The 22,121-nt window shown below is 47.8% G+C and overlaps 1 protein-coding gene across 1 annotated transcript; it reads left to right on the forward strand.

The window, feature by feature from the left end:
• The first annotated feature begins 4,710 nt into the window (after window positions 1–4,710).
• On the forward strand, window positions 4,711–14,808 carry LOC100736733 (intelectin-2-like). Its single transcript, NM_001315796.1, is given in 8 exon segments — window positions 4,711–4,724; window positions 5,684–5,750; window positions 7,487–7,597; window positions 8,908–9,155; window positions 9,755–9,913; window positions 10,315–10,435; window positions 11,463–11,566; window positions 14,650–14,808. Coding segments are annotated over 8 exon segments (975 nt in total). The 5' UTR covers window positions 4,711–4,712; the 3' UTR covers window positions 14,803–14,808.
• The last annotated feature ends 7,313 nt before the right edge of the window (window positions 14,809–22,121 follow it).

Here is a 22,121-nt window from a genome sequence, read left to right on the forward strand (position 1 = left end):
ACATTTTGGCCACTTATTCGCAATAGCCTCCTGTAAGAAAGAGTATATTCAGTGGGGGATCGAGCCATGTGTTGATGCTCAAAGAATGAAATCTGGAAGATTACTCAATCCAGATGGTACTAAAAATGTATGGTTTTATTCCCCCAAATTTTACTAGTCAAATTTTAGAAGCCTGATGTACTGTGTAGGAACTATATTTCTTAGTTTCCTCCAATGCCAGGTTGGGTCTGTGTCACTAGTTACTCTGCTGCACATGAGACACCGAAAGCTTGCTCTTGTCTGAGGTGCACAGAGTGAAAGATTTTGGGAGTGGTATTTGTGTGCATGTGCTTGTGTGTGTGTGTGTGTGTGTGTGTGTGTGTGTGTGTGTGTGTGTGTATGCTGATTGAACATGATCCGATGCCCCCGTTTTAGGGCCATACTTGCAGCATATTGCAGTTTTCAGGCTAGGGGTCAAATCGGAGCTACACTCCGGCCTACAGCACAGCCACAGCAACTCAGGATCCAGGCCATATATCCACCTCCTAAACCACAACTCATAGCAATGCTGGATCTTTATTTAGTTATTTATTTTTTGTCTTTTGTCATTTTAGGGCTGCACCCACAGCACGTGGAGCTTCCCAGGCTAGGGGTCGAGTCAGAGCTGCAGCTGCCGTCTTTGCCACAGCCACAGCAATGCAGGGTCTGAGCCACATCTGCGACCTACACCACAGCTCACAGCAATGCTGGATCCTTAACTTACTGAGCAAGGCCAGGGATCAAACCCTCATCCTCATGGATACTAGTCAGGTTCCTTATTGCTGAGCCACAACAGGAACTCCAAATACTATTTATGAAGGAATATTTTCCATGCCATTTGGCTGCTGAAGACCCAGAATCAGTCATTCCTTTCATTCCTTCTTGCAGAACAGACCACCCTTTCCTCCCTGAGGTCCTGTCCTTTGTAACATAGAACCAAGGCAGCTGACACATGGGGCTGATGCTGTTTCCCTGATGTTTTCCCTTTAAGCTGCAGTGAGGTAGGCAGAGGACATACTTCCTGAGACACCACAGGTGATGCATTTAATATTCTTCCCACAACAGAAAACAGAACACTGTCCTTCTAACCTCCAAGGTTTGTTTCTTCATCAGCTATAACGTACCACCAAGCCAGTGCCTCCTATTTTAGCTATTTCCCTTTTTTCTTTTTTTGTCTTTTTAGGGACACACCCATGGCACATGGAAGTTCCCAGGCTAGGGGTCCAATTGGAGCTGTAGCTACCAGCCTATGCCATGTCCACCTCAATGCCAGATCCGAGCTGAGCCTGTGACCTACCCTGAAGCTCAAGGTAATGCCAGATCCTTAATCCAATTACCTGGACTAGGGATCAAACCCACCTCCTCATGGATACCAGTCTGGTTTGTTAACCTCTGAGCCACAATGGGAACTCCATATTTTAGTTATTTCCTGAAGGTGGAAAAAGGACAATGTTGACTTGTGTGCTGCTTGGTAAAGGCTCCAGGCAGAAAGTGACCCTTTCTGCTTCCGTTTCTTGTCTAGAACACGTCACAAGGCCCTGTTTACCATCCCAGAGGAGAGGCAGCATCGTCCACGTGCCTCCAAAAGCAGGAGACTCAACCACTGAATGATTGAGTCCTGAGATACAAATGATTACCTGAGACATATCCTGATGAAGTGCTATTAGTGGTCATTGGCTCAAGGTTGCGTTACGGCAGATACACAGCATCCCTGCGCTGCAGCGTATCAGCTCTGGCGACAGCTCCGTGGCTGTAGCGTACCAGCTCCAGTAGCTCTGTGGCTGCAGTGGATCAGCTCTTTTACCCGGCGAGAAACCAAGCGAGCACTGGGAGAGTTGGAGAACTCAGGTTTATTACGCTGCCGGGCTCAGAGGAGATCACTCTCCAGAGTCTGAGCCCGGAAGAAGGGTTTCACAAGGCTTTTATGGGCTACGTCTTCCGGGTCCAAGCTTGGCTAGTTGGACTGGAGTGACGTCAGGCAAGGTAGTAGATGCGGAAACAAATTTACAGAAGCAGATGCATGGGGGGAAGACTGGTTGGGGCAGTTGGCTAGACTTTGCTTAGTCATCATGGCTGGGGTCTCTCCTTTCTACATATTATTGGGACATTTTCTCCTACGGTTGTACCACACAGCAGAGATGCATGGCAGACAGCTCAGTCCTCTCTCTACCCTTCCCTCCCTCTCTCTCCCTCCCTCTCCCACCTTCCAACATAATTCAGACAGTGGTGAAGTGCAGGAGCACAGGTGTAAGTGTCCGTTATTAATACCATTAACATTCTTGGGTTGTGTAGTGGTTTATAAGTGTGGGACTCACCTTCTTTCTCCAGCACTGAACACGGTGAGTGGCTCCTGCACCTTGGACAACAAACAGATGTGTGGCTGGAGGCTCAGAAGTGAGAGGAAGCAGTGGCCTGAACATCAGCCTCTGGTTCCCGAGAGCGGACCCAGCAGCAGAGGTGAGTGATGGGCGTGAGGAATCGTAGGTTCAGTGGTCAGCCAGAGCCTGGGCAGTGGACAGCGCTGAATGGCGTGGGGCTGGGGGTGTGTGTGTGGGATGGAGAAATTTTGTGTGTTAGCACATGTAGACCCTCTCCTGGGGATTATGGGCTTCAATGGGGATAGGCATTCTCCTCTAATGGGAGGGGATGAAGGCCAGACAAAGTTCAGCACCATGAAGGCCAGCTCAGCAGAACTCCTGTGCTGGTGAACCCTGGGAAAGTACCAGGTACACTAAACCAAACTGCATTATGGTTATGAGGCAGAATATTAACTCAGGGAGTCAGCGTAGGAACATGGGCATCGCTGCATTCTTTGATGTGGATATTGATTAACCTTTGTGGCTTTAGGGCTTCAGGGAGTAACACCTCCACAGGCCTTGTTTTATTACAGGAAATGCGAATTCCCCACAGCATTTGTTTACTATAGGAAATGTGAATCTCTAGCCCACTCCTCAACTGATGAAAAGAAATGAGAGAAATGGTGATTTAATCTAAGGAAAGAAAAGGACAAAGAAACCATAAAACTTACATGGGACATTTCCAACCCCCAAATCCCTACTGGACAAGGACCGATATAGGTAATTGAGCCAGGCCAGTGGGAGAAAACCACATCTTTCCGGACCCCACGTTGGTGCCCCTTCCCATGCTTAAGGAATAAAAACCCCCATAGGACAATAAAGAAGGGGCCTCTTCTCCCTGCTCCCAGCAGCCCTGGGAACTATCTGCTTGCCTTTAGTAAAGACTTTGCTTGCTTGCTGCCTGTGTGTTCTCGGAGTTCATTCCTTGACTGCCGTGAACAAGAATCCAGATTCTGGTATCATCTTTCCGGTAGCAGTTACATATGAGAATATCCCTACTAGGCAAATACACAGTCCTCTAAGGGAAAGGGCCTTCATATATGTAACCCTCAATTTGTTCAGAAAAAAACATTTGCGTGTGTTTGTGTATGCATATAGAGAAATGGCATGCATAATACATGGGGTAAAATACTATCAATAAGGGAAACTTGGTCAAAGCTATATGTGTGTGTTTGTAATATATTTATTTTTGCAGTGTTGTGTAAGTGTTCAATTATTATTATTTTTTTCCCATTTATGGCTGCATCAGTGTCATTGGAAATTTCCGGGCTAGGGGTCAAGTTGGAGCTGCATCTGGGGCCTATGCCACAGCTTATGGTAATGCCCTACTCTTAACCCACTGAGCGAGGCTAGAGATGGAACCCCCATCCCTACAGAGACAATGCATGGTTCTTATCCCCCTGAGTCAAAACAGGAATTCCCTATTCAATCATTTCTTCCTTCCTTTCTTTCTTTTCTTTCTTTCTTTCTTTCGTCTCTGCCATTTTCTTGGGCTGCTCCAACGGCATATGGAGGTTCCCAAGCTAGGGGTCGCATGAGATCTGTAGCCGCCTGCCTACACCACAGCCACAGCAATGCGGGATCCTTAACCCACTGGGCAAGGCCAAGGATTGAACCCGCAACCTCATGGTTCCTAGTCGGATTCGTTTCTGCTGTGTCGCAAGGGGAACTCCCCTATTCAATCATTTCTAACCAAAATGTAGATAAAGGAATGAAACGACAGGGTGAGACATGTCATAATTTGGGTTTGGACAGTGTACAGCACCAGCTTTGTCTGGGAGTGACAGTGTCAGGGAAGGCACGTGGAGAAGTTTCAGGAGAGACTTGAAGGAGGCTGTCTTGGCAGAGGTCTGTGAGGCACTGGGCATCTGACTTGGGAGCAGGACAAGCTTCAGGGAAGAACTGTAAGCACCCATCCATCCCGACATGTTGTTACATCACGCTCGCTATGTGTGTCCTGAACAGGGTTCCCCCTCCTCAGGGGGTGGCTGTCACTTGTGTGACCAAAAGCACTGCTCCCTGGTTCTCCAGCCAGTCACACATTTCTTCTTGTTGCCAGAGGCTGATGCCCTGGGACCTTCAAGGGGAGGAGGCCCGGAGGGCAGGGCCTGCAGCCTGCAGTGGGCAGGGCCGGGCAGGGCCTGCATGCTTGCTCTCCGCATAAAAGCTCAACACTTGCCCCCCATCGGGACTCTACTGCAGACAGTAGGCCTGAGCCTCCACCTGGCAGGGAGTTCTCAGCTCCTGGCATCTGTGAGGAAGGAAAAGAGGGAGCTCTCTGTGCTGTGAGGAAGGCGTTTCTGAGTCTGAGGGACGGTCTGCGTGTGGGGAGGCAAGATGCCAGCTCAGGTCTGGTCTTGGTCTCAGGGATGGGGAGGGATTTAAGGAGAAAGGAGCCCATGACCAGTGAAGTATTTGTAGGGCTGGATAGGGGTGGGGGCTATTCGAGGAGGTTCCCCAACGGCTAGAAGCCCATAACCTTTCCATTTGAGGTTTTCTTAGTGTAAGGTGAGTGCGGAGAAAAAGAGTGTGTTCAGGCAAAGAGAAGAAAATTTATTAGAGGGAAAAGGAGAGGGTGACTGACCCTTGAGAAGAGCCAGCGCCCCGCCCGCCCCCCTTCTCTTGGGGCCTTCTTAATCTCTCAAGATGGGAAATTGGATTCCCAGAAGCGGGGGGAGTTTAGTTTATCTTTCGCCTGCAGCTGGACTCTGGTGGTCACACAGTCATGGGAAGTCAGAGGTGTCTCACGGTAGGGTGGTCTCATAATCCTTTTTTGTTTTTTTTTGGTTTTCTTGGTATTTCTTGGGCTGCTCCCTCGGCATATGGAGGTTCCCAGGCTAGGGATCAAATCGGAGCTGTAGCCTCCGGCCTATGCCAGAGCCACAGCAACATGGGATCCGAGCTGCGTCTGCAACCTATACCACAGCTTCCGGCAACACCAGATCGTCAACCCACTGAGCAAGGGCAGGGACCGAACCCGCAACCTCATGGTTCCTAGTCGAGTTCGTTACCACTGCGCCACGACGGGAACTCCTGGTCTCATAATCTTGAGAAAGCTGGAGGTGTGTGGTGTCCCACAGTGAAAGGGGGGAAAGAGTCTCGTAGTCTTGGAAAAGGAGGCACCAGTGGCGAAAACAGGATGTCCCCTGAGCAAGGTGGTCAGTCTCATGGGTCAGCATAAAGAGCCATTTTAACAATGAGTCCCCATGTAACCCCTAACACTTACTCAGAAAGTTCAGTAAGAAAGGATGGGAGGAAAAGAAAGGATGGTCCAGCCAGTAACCTTAGGCATCTCTTTTTCCCCTTAGAGGATTTTTGGGGCCCGATTCTGCCTCCTGCTGTTCCTCTCTGTGGCCACCAGAGGGCAGAGTGCAGGTAAGTCTCTGAGGAGCAGCAGTTTCTTCAGCTGCCCTGAGGTGTGCAGAGGAGCAGAGGGACTAGAGCTGGGCTGCAGGCTGAAGTCCTAACACAGAGGGGAAGTCATGGAGATGCACAGAGGCCAACTTTGCAGCCGACCTGATGTGTCCTGGGTGCTGATTGCTGGCTTCTCCGTGGGTCTGGTCTGAAGAAGGTAGGGTGTTAGTTAAGCCACACCCTGGGGCTCCACTCTGTGCGTTAGGTTGGCTGGCAGGCTCAGGGGAGCCATGGTAAAGTCTGTTCCGTTGTTGCTACTCCTTCTCCTATGGCCTTGGCCTGGGGATTCCCTGAAGGAGCTGGTGGTCAGGGCTGTATGACAGAGGAGGCTCAGGGGCGGCATGGTAAAGACTGCCCCCTTCTGGGTGAGCTAGGGGAGGAGAGAGAGAAATTAGGAGTTTGGAATTAATATGCACATGCTGCTGTATATAAAATAGTCAAACAACAGGGACCTACTGTGTAGCACAGGGAACTATACTCAAAATCCTCTAAAAGCTTATAATGGAAAAAGAATCTGAAAAAGAATATCTATATCTCCAAATTACTTGGCTATACACTTGAGACTAACACAATATTATTAATTAACTATATTTTATTTTTTTCTAAAAAAGACTGTTCCCGGACTTCCCGTTGTGGCGCAGTTGTTAACGAATCCGACTAGGAACCATGAGGTTGCAGGTTCGATCGCTGGCCTTGCTCAGTGGGTTAAGGATCTGGTGTTGCCGGGAGCTGTGGTGTAGGTTGTAGACGCGGCTGGGATCCCTCGTTCCCTTGGCTCTGGCATAGGCTTGCGGCTACAGCTCCGATTTGACCCCTAGCCTGTGAACCTCCATATGCTACGGGAGTGGCCCTAGAGAAGGCAGAAATACCAAAAAAAAAAAAAAAAAAGCCTGTACCCTTCTAGATACTCCTACTCCTATGGCTCTGGCCTAGAGATCCTAGAGGGGGCTGGGTGGTGAGGGCTGTGTCCAGGGAACAACCTTGTCTGATCCCCATTCTCACAATTCCACCCCTCAGAATAGGCACAGTGACTTTTTTTTTTGGCATCATCCTCCTCATGTGGAGGTTCCTGGGCCAGGGGTTGAACATGTGCAGCAGTAGTGATATTGCTGGATCCTTAACCCGCTGTGCAACAAGGGAAGTCCACAGTTTTCGTTTTTTAATTTTATTTTTGTTTTTGTTTTTAAAATTCTCTCCTAGCCCCTCAGAATTTGTTACAATTTTCCGTGTTCTCTTATTTATTTATTTTGCTTTTTAGGGCCTCACCTGCGGCATATGGAGGTTCCCAGGCTAGGGGTCTAATCAGAGCTACAGCTGCCGGCCTACACCACAGCCACAGCAATGCTAGATCCGAGCCGCGTCAGTGACCTACGCCACAGCTCAGGGCAATGCTGGATCCTTAACTCACTGAGCAAGGCCAAGGATGGAACCCGCAACCTCATGGTTCCTAGTCAGACTCGTTTCCACTGTGCCAGTACGGGAACTCCCCAGTTTTCGTTTTAGTTGAGCAGAAGAATTTGAGTGTTGCATCTGTACTAGATGTGTGCCAGCTGGTCTTAGCAGAGAGGACCCTGACCTCTGGGGCCTCACAGCACAGTGATGAGCAAATGAAGTGGGCAGAGGCTGGGAGCCCATGACCAGGAAGGGTGGTTCGGTGGCATCAGACTCTTAATGAGAATTATCTTCACATCCTCTAGCAGCGACCCAGTCTGTGGAATGGTTCCCGGAGAACGAATCGTGTGCCCCTTTTCTGTCTTTCCTGCCTCGGAGTTGCAAGGAAATCAAAGAAAGTTGCCATAGAGCAGGTGGTGAGTAATAAACTAGTCCAGCATCCTCTCCTTTTGGCTTTTTAAAAAATTTTTTTATTTATTTTTTTAATCTAGAGGAGATTCCAGTCATGGAGATCAAGAGGAATGTGCCCGAATTGCGTGTCTGCTCTGAGTCCAGCTTCCAGCCAAGGAGCTGTCCAGTGGGAATACTGAGGCTTTTGGGGCCCCCCTGCCTCTGGCACAGCAGACATGATTTTCTGAACACAGGGAGAATGCAGTGATCCTGGTGACTCTTAGGCTGGTGGGCAGAGCTGTGATGAGTCTAAGCTATTTCCCTCTTTTTCAGCTAAAGTGTTAGCCTGCCGCAGTTTCATAGATGCTGGCAGAAAAGACGAGCCTCCTGAGGTGGAGACAGAGAATGTGTTATTCACAGCCACAGCAGTAGAGTATCAGCTTTTCCCTGTGCTGTCTCCCCGATCCCAGTCCCAACAGGGTGATGTGAGTAGGGCCAGGAGACATCTGAAGATGCAGTGGGTTTGCCAAGCAGGCTGACAGATGGGGCTGGAAAAGATTGGGCAAGCCTTTTTATTTTCATTTTCATTTTATTTATTTTTTTCCTTTTTGCACATGGGTCCAGGAGAGGATCTCTGGGCTTAGGGAACCTGAATGTTATCTAACAGGCAGCGACCGTGCCTGCCGTTTACTCTGACTTGTAGAGGCCACATCCTGATGTGGTTGGGTGCTGATTTCTGGCCTCTCCTGGCCAGAGAAGGAGGCGCTGTTCAGAGGGAGATACCATCTCTGTCTTCTAGGATGTTTGCTCTATAAAGGCTTTGAAAAGATAGCAGGGAGCAAAGGCAGGCATGTCCCTGCTCATAGATGATGTGAAGCGAATTGTCCTCCAGCAAATGGATTGTGTGGAGCCTTCTGAATCCATTCTTTTTCTTTCTTTCTCTTTCTTTCTTTTTCTTTTCTTTCTCTTTTTTCTTTCTTTTTAGCTTTTTAGGGCCTTTCTTTCTTTTCTTTTTTTTCTATTTTTGGCTTTTTCGGGCCACACCTGTGGCATATGGAGGTTCCCAGGCTAGGGGTCGAATTGGAGCTGTAGCTGCCAGCCTACACCACAGCCACAGCAATGCCAGATCTGAGTTGTAGTTGTAGTCTGTGACCTATACCACAGCTCATGGCAATGCCAAATCCTTAACTTCATGGTTCCTAGTCAGATTCATTTCTGCTGTGCCACGATTGGAACTCCTGAATACATTCTTGATTCTGAGGGTCTTTCTGGGTGGGGGTCTTGAGAAGAACCCTGTGGTCTCAGACAGGGGCCTGTGGGCTGGTTCCCTCTGCAGATGGCCTGTATTTCCTCCGCACTGAGAATGGTGTCGTCTACCAGACCTTCTGTGACATGACGTCTGGGGGCGGAGGCTGGACCCTGGTGGCCAGTGTGCACGAGAATCACATGGCTGGGAAATGCACGTTGGGTGACCGCTGGTCTAGTCAGCAGGGCAGCAGGGCCGACTACCCCGAGGGAGATGGCAACTGGGCCAATTACAACACCTTTGGGTCTGCAGAGGCGGCCACCAGCGATGACTACAAGGTTGGTGGCCCTGACCACCCAGCTAGGAAAGGGTAGTTGCTGAGTGTGGCTGGACCCCAGGGTGTGGAAGGGAGGGTGGCAGGCGGGGGTGTGGCGGTAGGGCTGGGGAGGGAGAAAGAGAGGATTCCATGTCTTTTTTTTTTTTTTTTTTTGTCTTTTGTCTTTTGTCTTTTGTAGGGCCGCACCCGCATAGAGAGGTTCTCAGGCTAGGGGTCTAATCAGAGCTGTAGCCACCAGCCTATGCCACAGCCACAGCAGTGCGGGATCTGAGCCGCATCTGCAACCTACAGCACAGCTCGAGGCAATGCCAGATCCTTAACCCACTGAGCGAGGCCAGGGATCGAACCTGCAACCTCAGATTCATTAACCACTGAGCCACGATGGGAGCTCCAGCATTCCATGTCTTGAATCACAACCTCCTCCCAGGCAGTCTGCTGGGTGGTGGCGCACTGCCGCCTAGTGGAAGGGGGTGTCTGAGTGCTGCTGGCCACCTGTGCGCCTGGAGCCCAGACCTCTCAACTCAGCAGAGGGCTGAGTGTGGGGTCTGCTGCTGGTTGGGCTTCATGGGCTGGTCAGGCTCATTGCATGTCACTCTCTAGAACCCTGGCTACTATGACATCCAAGCCCGGGACCTGGGCATCTGGCATGTGCCCAACCGGTCTCCCCTGCAGCAGTGGAGGAACAGCTCCTTGCTGAGGTACCGCACCAATACTGGATTCTTCCAGAGCCTGGGACATAATCTGTTTGGACTCTACCAGGTATATGGGGCCACTGGCTGTGGGTGGGGGGTTCTTCCTTTGGTGAATGGAGAGCCAGGTCTTGGGGTAAGGAGTCCATCTGCTCTGGGTCCCTTTTCACTAGCAGGTGCCTGTGTTTGGCTTTCTCCTACCTGTGGGTCACTGTGATACCTGGGCTGCCTCTTTCAGAGGGATAATGGGCCAGGCAGGGGGAGAGCCCTGTGGGAGAAGGAATGGGGGCAGCGAGGGAGGAGGACAAGGGGCTGGAGGCTGTTGAGGGACCTGGCTGTGGAGGGAAGGGAATCCCTGTTATCCAGGCCGATTTCTACATAACAAGAGAACTGAGGGTGCTAAACCCCCGACTTCCCCATGTGGCAGCCTCTCTACTGGCCTCACACAGCCTCTGTTTTGGGTTCTTGCAGAAATACCCAGTGAAATACGGAATAGGGAAATGTTGGACTGACAATGGCCCAGCCATTCCTGTTGTCTATGACTATGGCGATGCTCAGAAAACTGCGTCTTATTACTCACCCTATGGACAAAGTGAGTGTCTGCTTCCCAAGCCCAGTCATCAGTCCTTTCCCGCACTCTTGGAGCTAGTGTAAATACCAACAATTAATACTTGCTAGCACTTATCGAGCATGTTCAAGGTGCCAAGCTCTTACAGAGGAACTTTTTTTTTTTTTGCTCTTTAGGTAAGGGCTGTACTGGCGGCATATGGAGGTTCCCAGGCTAGGGTTGAATGGGAGCTGTAGCTGCCGGCCTACGCCACAGCCACGGCAGCACCGGATCCTTAACCCACTGAACAAGGCCATGGATTGAATCCAAAACCTCATGGTTCCTAGTTGGATTTGTTTCCGCTGCTCTACGTTGGAACTCTTATAGAGGAACTTGTCATGATTTAGTAACATTTAATTATCATGAGAAAACTATGACGTTAGAATTCCTACCTTCTCCATTTTATAGGCTCTAAACTCAGGCTTCTTAACCAATACCCTGTATGACCTCCTGTAATAGTTAAGCAAAATTAGGCTAATTGACAAGTGAGAACTTTTGAAAGTGGTGAGGAAAACTCACTTTTGTTATTCACTTTTAAAAGGCATATTTTTTCAGGAAAATAAAGCCACAGAACTTAAATCTTCAGTTGAGGATAAGAGCCATTGCTTGCACATTTAGTATTTCAGTGAAAGCAGGTAATGGTAGGTGGCAACATAAGCCTATGGTAACTGGATGCAAAGTGTGCCAGCAGGAGCAGATGGCCCATCCCATCATTGTTTATTCCTGCTGGACCTCGGGCACTGTTCTTGCTGATCTTTCAGTGGAGTCTAAGTTCTCCGAAAGCCTTAGGCAGACAAGTGACCTCTTGTGAGCTCCAACCTTGGTCTTCTTGCCCCCGAAGAGGAGAATTTCTCTTCCATGTAAGCTCAGGGCCAGGATGTAGCAGCCACTGTCCACAGAGGTGCTGGGCTCCCTGCCCTGTTGGCTTAGGGCATCCTGAGCTGGTCAAAGGGAAGCTGGTTCTAGTTCCTTCTTTGCATACTTGGCCTTTTCTCTGCCTCTTCTTTTCCAGGGGAATTTGTGGCAGGATTTGTCCAGTTCAGGGTGTTTAATAACGAGAGAGCAGCCAACGCCCTGTGTGCTGGGATGAGAGTTACCGGCTGCAACACTGAGGTCGTAAGTTTGGGGAAGAGCCATGATTTGTGCATTTGTGTGTGTGTGTTCACCTACAAGGGGTGTGTTGATGTGTTTCTCTGTGGCTTGCTTTTTCACTTTTTTTTTTTTTTGGTCTTTTTGCCATTTCTTGGGTCGCTCCCGTGGCATGTGGAGGTTCCCAGGCTAGGGGTCCAATTGGAGCTGCAGCCGCCAGCCTATGCCAGAGCCACAGCAACGTGGGACCCGAGCTGCATCTGCGACCTACAGCACAGCTCACCGCAACACCGGATCCTTAACCTACTGAGCAAGGCCAGAGATCGAACCCGAAACTTCATGGTTCCTAGTCGGACTCGTTAGCCACTGAGCCACGATGGGAACTACGTCTTTTTACTCTTTCGATGGTGCTTTGTAGACATAATTTTTCAATTGGTATCATTCTTTTAAAAACTGAGATATGATTGACATATATCAGCGTGTGAGTTCCGGGGTATAACATAATGATTCTATGTATTTATAAATCGTGACATGATCACCATAATATAGCTAGTCACCATCCACCACCACACATTGCTACAAATAATGTTTTCTTCTGATAAGAACTTTATTTATTTATTTATTTTTGTCCTTCTGCATTTCTTGGGCCGCTCCCGCGGCATATGGAGGTTCCCAGGCTAGGGGTCGAATCAGAGCTGTAGCCATCCGCCTACGCCAGAGCCACAGCAACGCAGGATCCGAGCCGCGTCTGCAACCTACACCACAGCTCACGGCAACGCCGGATGGTCAACCCACTGAGCAAGGGCAGGGACCGAACCCGCAACCTCATGGTTCCTAGTCAGATTCGTTAACCACTGCGCCACGACGGGAACTCCTGATAAGAACTTTAAAGATCTACTCTCCCATCCACACATACTAACCAGGCCTGACCCTGCTTAGCTTCCGAGATCAGACAACATCGGGCGCGTTCAGGGTGGTGTGGCTGTAGACTAATGATCTACTCTCTTAGTAACCTTTATCACAGACAATACAGTATTCTTACTTATAGTCACCATTTCATCCCCAGGACTTATTTGATAACTGAAAGTTTTCACCTTTTGACCACTGGATATGATTATTGCCAGTGAGGTCTAATATCTATATCCTTACATACGATTAGTACTTGAATGCTGGGTTTACAAAGTATTTCTACATGTTGAGGTCATGAAAGTGTTTTCCAACATTCTTTTTTTTTTTTTTTTTTTAGAGTGGCACCCATGGCTTATGGAGGTTCCCAGGCTAGGGGTTGAATTGGAGCTGTAGCTGCTGGCCTACGCCACAGCCACAGCAATGCCAGATCTGAGCCACGTCTACGGCCTACACCGAAGCTCACGATAATGCAGGATCCTTAATCCACTGAGTGAGGCCAGGGGTTGAACCTTCGTCCTCCTGGATGTTGGTCAGATTCATTTCCGCTGAGCCACGATGGGATCTCCTCATTAACGCCCCTTTGCATGTACCCCTGAGTGCACCAATTCCCTGATCTTAGATACACAGGGCACCTACAAAGTGCTAGGTATCAGAGATGCAAAGGGGACAGAGTCATCTTAAGGAGCTCAGACTGAGTGTGTCAGAGAGGCAAGTGCATGATGTCAACCTCGTGGTATCACCTGTGATGGCAACATAAACAAGGGCCCTAGGAGCACAATACAGGAGCTTCCACCTCTACCAATGGCACATTGTTGATTCTCCAGGAAGGTGACATTTGTATTGAATCTTACAAGTTGTGCAGATTTCAACAATAGCATGGGTTAGAATGGTGCCTTTCTAGCATGAGTGACTAACATGTTCAAAATCAGTTTAAGAGAGCATGGTGTGTTGAGGATGCAGTGAGCTGTTGTGCAGTTTTGGAGCAAGATGTGCATGTTGGGCAGAAGTGGGAGTTGATACTGGAAATAACCTGCAAGAAGCAGGGAAAGCAGATACTTTTCCATGGTGTGCGGGACATAGAATTTTAGTGGTAGATGATGATGCTGATGAAAGGATTTTGAGCAGAGGAGTGTCCTAATCAGCTTTGGTTTTGCTAAGATGATGCACAGCCGTGTGTGTAGGACATGGCTTCAGGGCAGAGAGATTCAGGAGAGCACAAGGCCGGTGCCAAGGTGCAGGTGTTAAATACTGAGGATCTGAGCGAGCATCATTTTTTTTTTTTCGGGCCACACCCATGGCATATGGAGGTTCCCAGGCTAAGGGTCGAATCGGAGCTGCATCTGTTGCCCTACACCACAGCCACAGCAATGCTGGATCCAAGCCATATCTGTGACCTATACCACAGCTTGCAGCAACACCAGATCCCTAAGCCACTGAGTGAGGCCAGGGATCGTACCTGCGTCCTCATGGATGCTAGTCAGACTTGTTTCCGCTGAGCCATGATGGGAACTCCGAGCCAGCATCTTCTTGATAAGGTTGGATGAGCAAGGATGGATACACAGGCAATGGAGTCTACAGTTCTTGAGGCGCTAACGAATATGGGGCATGGAAAGTGAGGGAGACTGAAGAGACTTCAGGTTTTTGTTTTGGGTGACTTAGTTCTATCCATGAGGGTGGAAGGCAGCTATGCTCACCACTATACCCCCAACACTGTGCTATCCATTAGTATGGGTGACAAGATGAGGACTAAGTTCAGGGGCAGCAAGAGAGAGAATTCATTGGGTTTTGCTCAGTGACATTTTAGATCTAGAGCCATCTAGGTGGAGATCTCCAGGTGGCGTTGGATATGGGTTTTCAAGCAGAGACTGAGGAGGAGACTGACCCCATATGATCATGCTGGTATGTCATGGGAGGTGAGGAGCCATAATCGGGAGAGTGAGGTGTGGACAGAGCCTTGAAGAAGAGCAGCTGGGGGACTGATTGAGCCAAAGAGGGGCTGAGGGGTCGGAGAAGAACTATAAAGAAGGTAGAAAGGATTTCAGGAAAGAGCATGACCTCAGCGTCCACTGGAGGGTGAAGGTTTACCTGGGGTTGGGGCAAAGCCAATTAGGACCACAACCACAGATACCTGCAATTGTCCCATTAAGTCTCAGTGGTGTCCCCAGCACACCCCTCTCTATGTCTCTTCTCTCTGCTCCCAGAACTGCATTGGTGGAGGAGGATTCTTCCCAGAGGGCAATCCTTTGCAGTGTGGGGATTTCTCCGCCTTTGACTGGAACGGATATGGAAGACACATTGCTTACAGCTCCAGCCGGGAGATAACTGAGGCTGCTGTGCTCCTGTTCTACCGCTGAGAGCTGGGTGGTGGGAGACGTGGAGCCCAGTCCTAACCCCAGGTTCTCAGAGATGGAAACACAGAATGCTAACAAGGAGGAGAGGAGAATAAATCTTTATACTTTCCCATTCTGTGTTTTTGAGTTCTTTGTACAAAGTGACTGAGACTCGGAAGGATCTTTTCAAAATAATGTCTCTTGTTCTGTGGATTTCCTCTTTAGACCCCCTGGGTTTGGAGCTTCAAGTCTCAGGTCCCAGCATACATGTTTTCCCATTCTTTCTAGGGAACTCCTGAGTGAGACTGAAGACCAGAGGAAAATCTTGTGAATTTTCCTACCATGCAGTTCTTGGTTAATCCAATAAACATCATGAAGAAGAAAAGATGATGATGATTGAGATTCAGTAGGAAAAAAAGAAATGGCAGGGTCACAACTGCCTGCTCCCTTTATTCCCCTGCCTTTGATACTCAGAACCATGTTCCTAAAATGATTCGAGTGGCGGTTCCAATGTGCGTGGTTGGGGATGGTTCTCAGAGCACCAAGAAATTCATAGACCACCAGCTGCGTGTCCTGCAACTCAGCTAAACTTTGACCCACAGATGCCAGGAGACAGTTTGAGGTCCCAATGTGAAAGCCTGTGTCCTACAAGACTGTCCCTCGAGTCTCCCAGTTCAGGTGCCAGTTACGGAGTCCAGATTGTCACCTGCACTTCTGACTGAGTGGCCATAGATTGGGGATGCCAAAGATTCCTCATTGGGCTCAGTTAATTTGCCAGAGTGGCTCATAGAATGCAAAGAAATGTTTTACTTTGCAGATGATAAGCTTATTATAAAAGAGCATAATTCAGGAAGAGCCAGCTTGGAGGGAGGGAGGGAGGCCAGGGGCACAGTAGGGGGAAAGGCACAGAGCTTCCTTGGCCTTTTTGAGCCCTGCACTGTCCCCTGGGGCTCCCCATATTCACCAGCCCAGAAGCTCTCCAAACCCTGTCCTTTTCCGGGTTTTTACAGAGGCTTCATGACACAGGCATGATTGATGAAATCGTTGATTAGTGTAATTGATTCAACTTCCCACCTCTGTTTTCCCAGGAGGGTCTGGGTTGGTGGGATTGGAATTTTCCTCCCTCACATCACAGGGCTGGTTCTCACTTCATTAACAAAACCAAAGACACCCCCCCATCTTTTTTCTTGATCACTTAGGAAATTCCAAAGGTTTCAGGACCTCTAGGCCAGAATCAGGATGGAGGTCAAATTAACATTTCATATTGTAAATCACAACACGACACTCCTCAGGGATACATGTGGCCGGCAAGGTCTGGGCTCCCAGCTTCAGGTGCTTATTCCAAACGGGAACCAAAGGTTCCAGTGAGGTCTCCGTGTATCATCTGTGGGAAAACAGGACGCTGATGACATCAGTTCTGGCTTGTGTGCAGATGAGACATTTTATGTTATTTTTATTATTTATTATTTTTAAATTTTTTATCTTTTCTAGGGCTGCTCCTGTGGCATATGGAGGTTCCCAGGCTAGGGGTCCAATTGGAGCTGTAGCCACTCACCTCCGCCAGAGCCACAGCAACATGGGATCCGAGCCACAGCTGCGACCCACACCACAGTTCACAGCAACGCTAGATCCTTAACCCACTGAGCAAGGACAGGGATCAAACCTGCAACCTCAGTGTTCCCAGTCAGATTCGTTATCCACTGTTCCACCACTGGAACTCCAGATGAGACCTTTTATACTCTTGCTTATAATGCAAATCTGATTATAACATCCCCTACCACTCACTACTGTACTCTTTCTGCTGCGCTCTCTATAGATTAGGGCAGAAAATCTCAAATAGGGTGGGAGAGGCATGATATCTCTTCTCAGGTAGGGCTGCCAGATTTAGTAAGTAAAAATACGGGAGACCCACTTACATTTATTTTTCATTTTTATTTATTTATTTATTTATTGTCTTTTTTTGTCTTTTTAGGGCCACACCCACGGCATATGGAGCTTCCCAGGTTAGGAGTCTAACGGGAGCTGTAGCCGCCAGCCCACGCCACAGCCACAGCCGTGCCAGATCTGAGCCTCGTCTTCGACCTACACCACAGCTCACAGCAACGCTGGATCCTTAACCCACTGAGCAAGGCCAGGGATCGAACCTGCAACCTCATGGTTGCTAGTTGTATCCGTTTCTGCTGCACCACGACAGGAACTCCTAAAATTTTTTCATCAAATAAACTTTTTGAAGAATAAGTCTCATATACCCATATGCATCCCCAGGTTGTAAGCTCACAGCTTAATAATCTTTCAGAGTGAACATGCTTGTGTACCCACCAACCATACGAAGGAAAAGAACCTTGGGGAGTGCCCTGATGGCTCAGCAGGTTAAGGTTCCAGTGTTGTCACTGGTTACTGCTGTGGCTTGGGTTTGATCCCTGGCCCAGCAATGGATGCTGGCTCTCCCACCCCCAAAAAGGAAAAGGACCCGGGCGGTCCCTCAAAGGTACCATTTGCCTCTTGCCAGTCATTAAGGCATCGACTTTAAAATCTAGAAGACCAATTGGTGATTCCTAGAAACAGGGCCATTTTGCCATATCAGAATACATCTTACACTGTGGTGGCCTCCGCAGAGCCTGTTGTCATATGGGCCCTCTCCTTTCCTCCCAAGCCCACAAGCCATTAGACACAAAGGCACGTGGAGGAGGGCCTTTTGAGTCTTTGCTTTGAGGCCATGCTCTCTGGGGAGAGGCACTAGGAAGCAGAGAGTAAGCCCAACAATGATAAGGAAGTCAGTGTTGGAGTTCCCGTTGTGTCTCAGTGGTTAGTGAACCCGACTGGCATCCATGAGGACTCGGGTTTGATCCCTGGCCTCGCTCAGTGGGTTAAGGATCTGGGGTTGCTGAGAGCTGTTGTGTAGGTCGCAGATGCGGCTCAGATCCTGTTGTGGTGTAGGTCGCAGATGCGGCTCAGATCCTGCTGTGGCTGTGGCGTGGTCTGGCAGCTGCAGTTCTGACTGGACCCCTCGCCTGGGACCTTCCATATGCCTTGGGTGCCGCCCTAAAAAGATGGCAATAAAAAAATTACCATTGTTTTTAAATTATTTTCTAGGTTTTGTACAGCTAGCATGAAAATTCCAAGAAGGTATCATTGTTAAACTTCAATAATAATCAAAGAAATGTAGATAATCAAATGAATGCACATAATTTAATTTTTAAATTTTTTTGCTTTTTAGGGCCACACCTGTGGCATATGGAAGTTCCTAGGCTAGGGGTCGAATCGGAGCTATATCTGCTGGCCCACAGCCATAGCAACATGGGATGGAAGCTGCGTCTGTGACCTACACCAACTCATGGCAACACCAGGTCCTTTAACCCACTGAGCGAGGCCAGGAATGGAACCTGCATCCTCATGGATACTAGTCGGATTTGTTTCCATGGCACCACAAGGGGAATTCTAAGTTTGCCTTTAAAAAAATTTCAAGTTGACCAAAACATGATAAATCATAGTTTCTAGTAGTGGATTTGGTTTCTGTTTCAATCCCATCCCCTCTCCCACCCCACCCCTTGTTTCTTTTAATATCACTAGCAAAATATTCAAATTCTCTGCCTCCTTTGTATCTAGTGACGGCCATGTAAAAAGTGCTGGTGAGCAGAAGTCTAATTGCTCTTTGTTCCTTCTTTTTTCTTCTTTCTCCTTAGGATACAGATATGAAGACTGGAGAGACGGTAGCCATTCCGTGATCATGAGGCTGAAAAACCACTACATACAGAGGGTGGTGACGCAGGAGCATCAGAGAAGTCAAGTACCCTCTTGACATAATTGAGACTCACATCAGTCCTGTGTTGTCTACCATGGAATATTTTTTTCCTTTTTTTTTAGGGCTGCACCTGCGGCATATGGAGGTTCCCAGGCTAGGGGCTGAATCAGAGCTGTAGCTGCTGGTCTTCACCACAGCCACAGCAATGTCAGATCCGAGCCAAGTCTGCAACCTACACCACAGCTCACGGCAATGCCAGATCCTTAACCCACTGAGCAAGGCCAGGCATCAAACCTGCGTCCCAATGGATGCTAGTCAGATTTGTTAACTGCTGAGCCATGACAGGAACTCTTACCCTTGGAATTTTTGTTTTGTGGCAGATAACCCACTGGACCTATTTAGGCTGCTAGAACGATTTTTTTCTATTGTTTGTGGCCAAATATAATCCTTGGGTAGGGGTTCAAGAGATGGACTTCCTTAGGACTTCTTTGGGTTGCCGGGTGGGGGTTTGGGGGAACGAAAAGGGGGAAGGGGTTAAGAAGTGCAGACGTCCAGTTATAAGAAAGGTAAATCATGAGGCTATAATGTACAGCATGGGGGATAGAGTCAATCATGTATTAACTTTGTAAGGTAGCAGATGATAACTAGACTTATCGTGTGGTAACCACCTGCAGTGTGTAAAAATGTTGAATCACTATTTGTGCACCTAAAACTAATATAATATTGTATGTCAACTATAGTACAATAAAAAAAGAAGAAAGAAGTGGACCTTTTATTTTTTTTATTGCACCTACGACATGTGGAGGTTTCGCAGGCTAGAGGTCTAACGCTTGATCCTTAACCCATTGAGCAAGACCAGCGATCGAACGTGCAACCTCATGGTTCCCAGGTGAGTTTGTTTCCGCCGCACCACGATGGGAACTTTAAGAAGTGGACCTTTTGATTCGCCACTGATAGAAATAAAAATTGGCACAAAGTTATCTGTCAGGCTATAGAGATAACTTCAAAAATGTTTATAGATGTGTTTACTCCAAATCTTGCCCTCCTGAATTTACGTGGGCCTTGGAAAATTATTCATATATCAGAGCCTCAGTTTCTTTTTCTTTCTTTTTTTTTGTCTTTTTGCCATTTCTTGGGCCGCTCCCGCGGCATGTGGAGGTTCCCAGGCTAGGGGTCCAATCGGAGCTGTAGCCATCGGCCTACGCCACAGCCACAGCAACACAGGACCCAAGCTGTATCTGCGACCTACACCACATGGCAATGCCGGATCGTTAACCCACTGAGCAAGGGCAGGGACCGAACCCGCAACCTCATGGTTCCTAATCGGATTCGTTAACCACTGCGCCACGACGGGAACTCCAGAGTCTCAGTTTCTTTAACTGAATATAGATAGTACAGATAATGATAGTAAAGTTCTCACATGTTGTTCTTATAAACATTAAATGGAAGAACACTGCAGCCCTTAAAAGACTACCTGGCTTATGGTAACTGCTTGATTCATGCTAGCTATTATTACATTGTATTCTTTTTTTTCTTTTTTCTTTTTTTTTGCTTTTTAGGTATGCGCTGGCAGCATATGGAGGTTCCCAGGCTAGCGGTCAATTGGAGCTGTAGCCGCCAGCCTACACCACAGTCACAGCAACATCAGATCAGAGGCGGGTCTGCGACCTACACCACAGTTCACGGCAATGCTGGATCCTTCACCCACTGGGTGAGGTCAGGGATCAAACCTGCAACCTCATGGTTCCTAGTTGGATTCATTTCTGCTTTGTCGCAATGGGAACTCCATTGTATTCTTGAGAGTTTTGAAAAGCTTACTTAAATTCCATTTCACTCACTCATTAGGAAGACATTTTGGGGCACTTTTGCTGAAGAATCATTGTGCCATGTATTGTGGAAAACCGTGAAACAGATGTAAAGAAAACAAAGACAAGTTCATTGAATTACAGAGTGGAGTGGGAGAGAGGATGGAGTCAGGGAAATGGCAGGGAGAGACGTACATGTGAGCAAATTACTCAAACCCTACGAGTGCACTTTTTTCTACATAATTCAAGAGACTAATGGGTTAAAAATATTAGTAGTGTGTTTTTGGACACTCAATGTATAAAGATGTAATTTTACGACATCTGCTACAGAAAGGGCTAGGGCAGAGATATATAGGAAGCGAGATTTTGTATGATATTGAAGTTCAGCTGCTGTAAATTAAAATACAGTGTTATAACTTCAATGTGTTACATCATCTCCTTGTAAAGACAAATAAAATAACCATAGAACATACATAAAAGGAAACGAGGAAATAGTTTAAATGTTTCACAGCAAAAAAACTGTCAACTAAGCACGAAAGCAGGCAGTGATGTATGAGTTGAAAAATGAAAATCTACAAGACATATAGAAAAGAAAGCAAAATGATAGAAGTCCCTCCTTACCACTAATCATTTTATTTATTCATTCATTTATTTATTCATTTATTTACTTTTTGGTGCACCCACGGCATGTGGAAGTTCCCAGGCCAGGGATCAAACCTGTGTCACAGCAGTGACCTGAGCCAGATCCTTAACCCGCTGTACCACAAGGGAACTCATCAGAATTACTTTAAATGAAAGTGGGTTAAATTCTGTAACCAAAAGACAGAGATGGCAGAATCGATTAAAAAAAATGGTGATCCTGGAGTTCCCGTCATGGTGCAACAGAAACAAATCTGACTAGGAACCATGAGGTTGCAGGTTGGATCCCTGGCCTTGTTCAGTGGGTTAAGGATCTGGCGTTGTCGTGAGCTGTGGTGCAGGTTGCAGACGCAGCTCAGATCTGATGTTGCTGTGGCTGTGGTATAGGCCAGCAGCTGTAGCTCCTATTGGACCCCTAACCTGGGACCCTCCATATGCCTCAGGCATGGCCCCAAAAAGCAAAAAAAAAAAAAAAAAAAAAAAAGGTGGTTCAAATCTATGCTGTCTCTAGGAAACTCACCTTAGATTTGAAGATGCAAATAGGTTGAAAGGGAATAAAAGTGAAAGGAGGAAAAAAGATATTCCATGCAAATATTAACTAAAAGAGAGCAGGGGAGGTATACTTGTATTAGACAAAACAGACTTTCAATTAAAAAAAAAACTGCAAGAGACAAAGGACATGATGCATTAATAAAGCCTCGCTATAGCAAGAAGATACAGCAATTATAAACATGTATGTAACTAAAACCAGACCATTGAAACTTTTTTTGGAAGGGGGGCCATACCCATGGCATAAGGAGGTGCCCAGGTTAGAGGTCCAATTGGAGCTGTAGCTGATGGCCTACACCAGAGCTCACAGCAACGCCAGATCCTTAACACACTGAGCAAGGCCAGGGATCGAACCCACAACCTCATGGTTCCTAGTTGGATTTGTTTCTGCTGCGCCACAACGGGAACTCCCAGACTGTTAAAATTTATAAGGCAGAGACGGACATAATTGAAAGGAGACATACTTCCACAGTAGGCACGAAACTCCTAAGGGAAAGGGGTGGGAGACTTAATCACCAAACCTGAACTGCCCTGAATTCTCCTTCCAACGTGTGGAGGAGCTTTCCCCTATGTCTCTCTCCTTCCATGAGCTTCTTGGAATGAAGCAT

Source organism: Sus scrofa, chromosome 4 (assembly GCF_054392235.1).
Source record: "Sus scrofa isolate SSC_HxYL_T2T_F1_AM1 chromosome 4, Sscrofa_HxYL_maternal_Yorkshire_Landrace_v2.0, whole genome shotgun sequence".
Lineage (NCBI taxonomy): Eukaryota > Metazoa > Chordata > Mammalia > Artiodactyla > Suidae > Sus > Sus scrofa.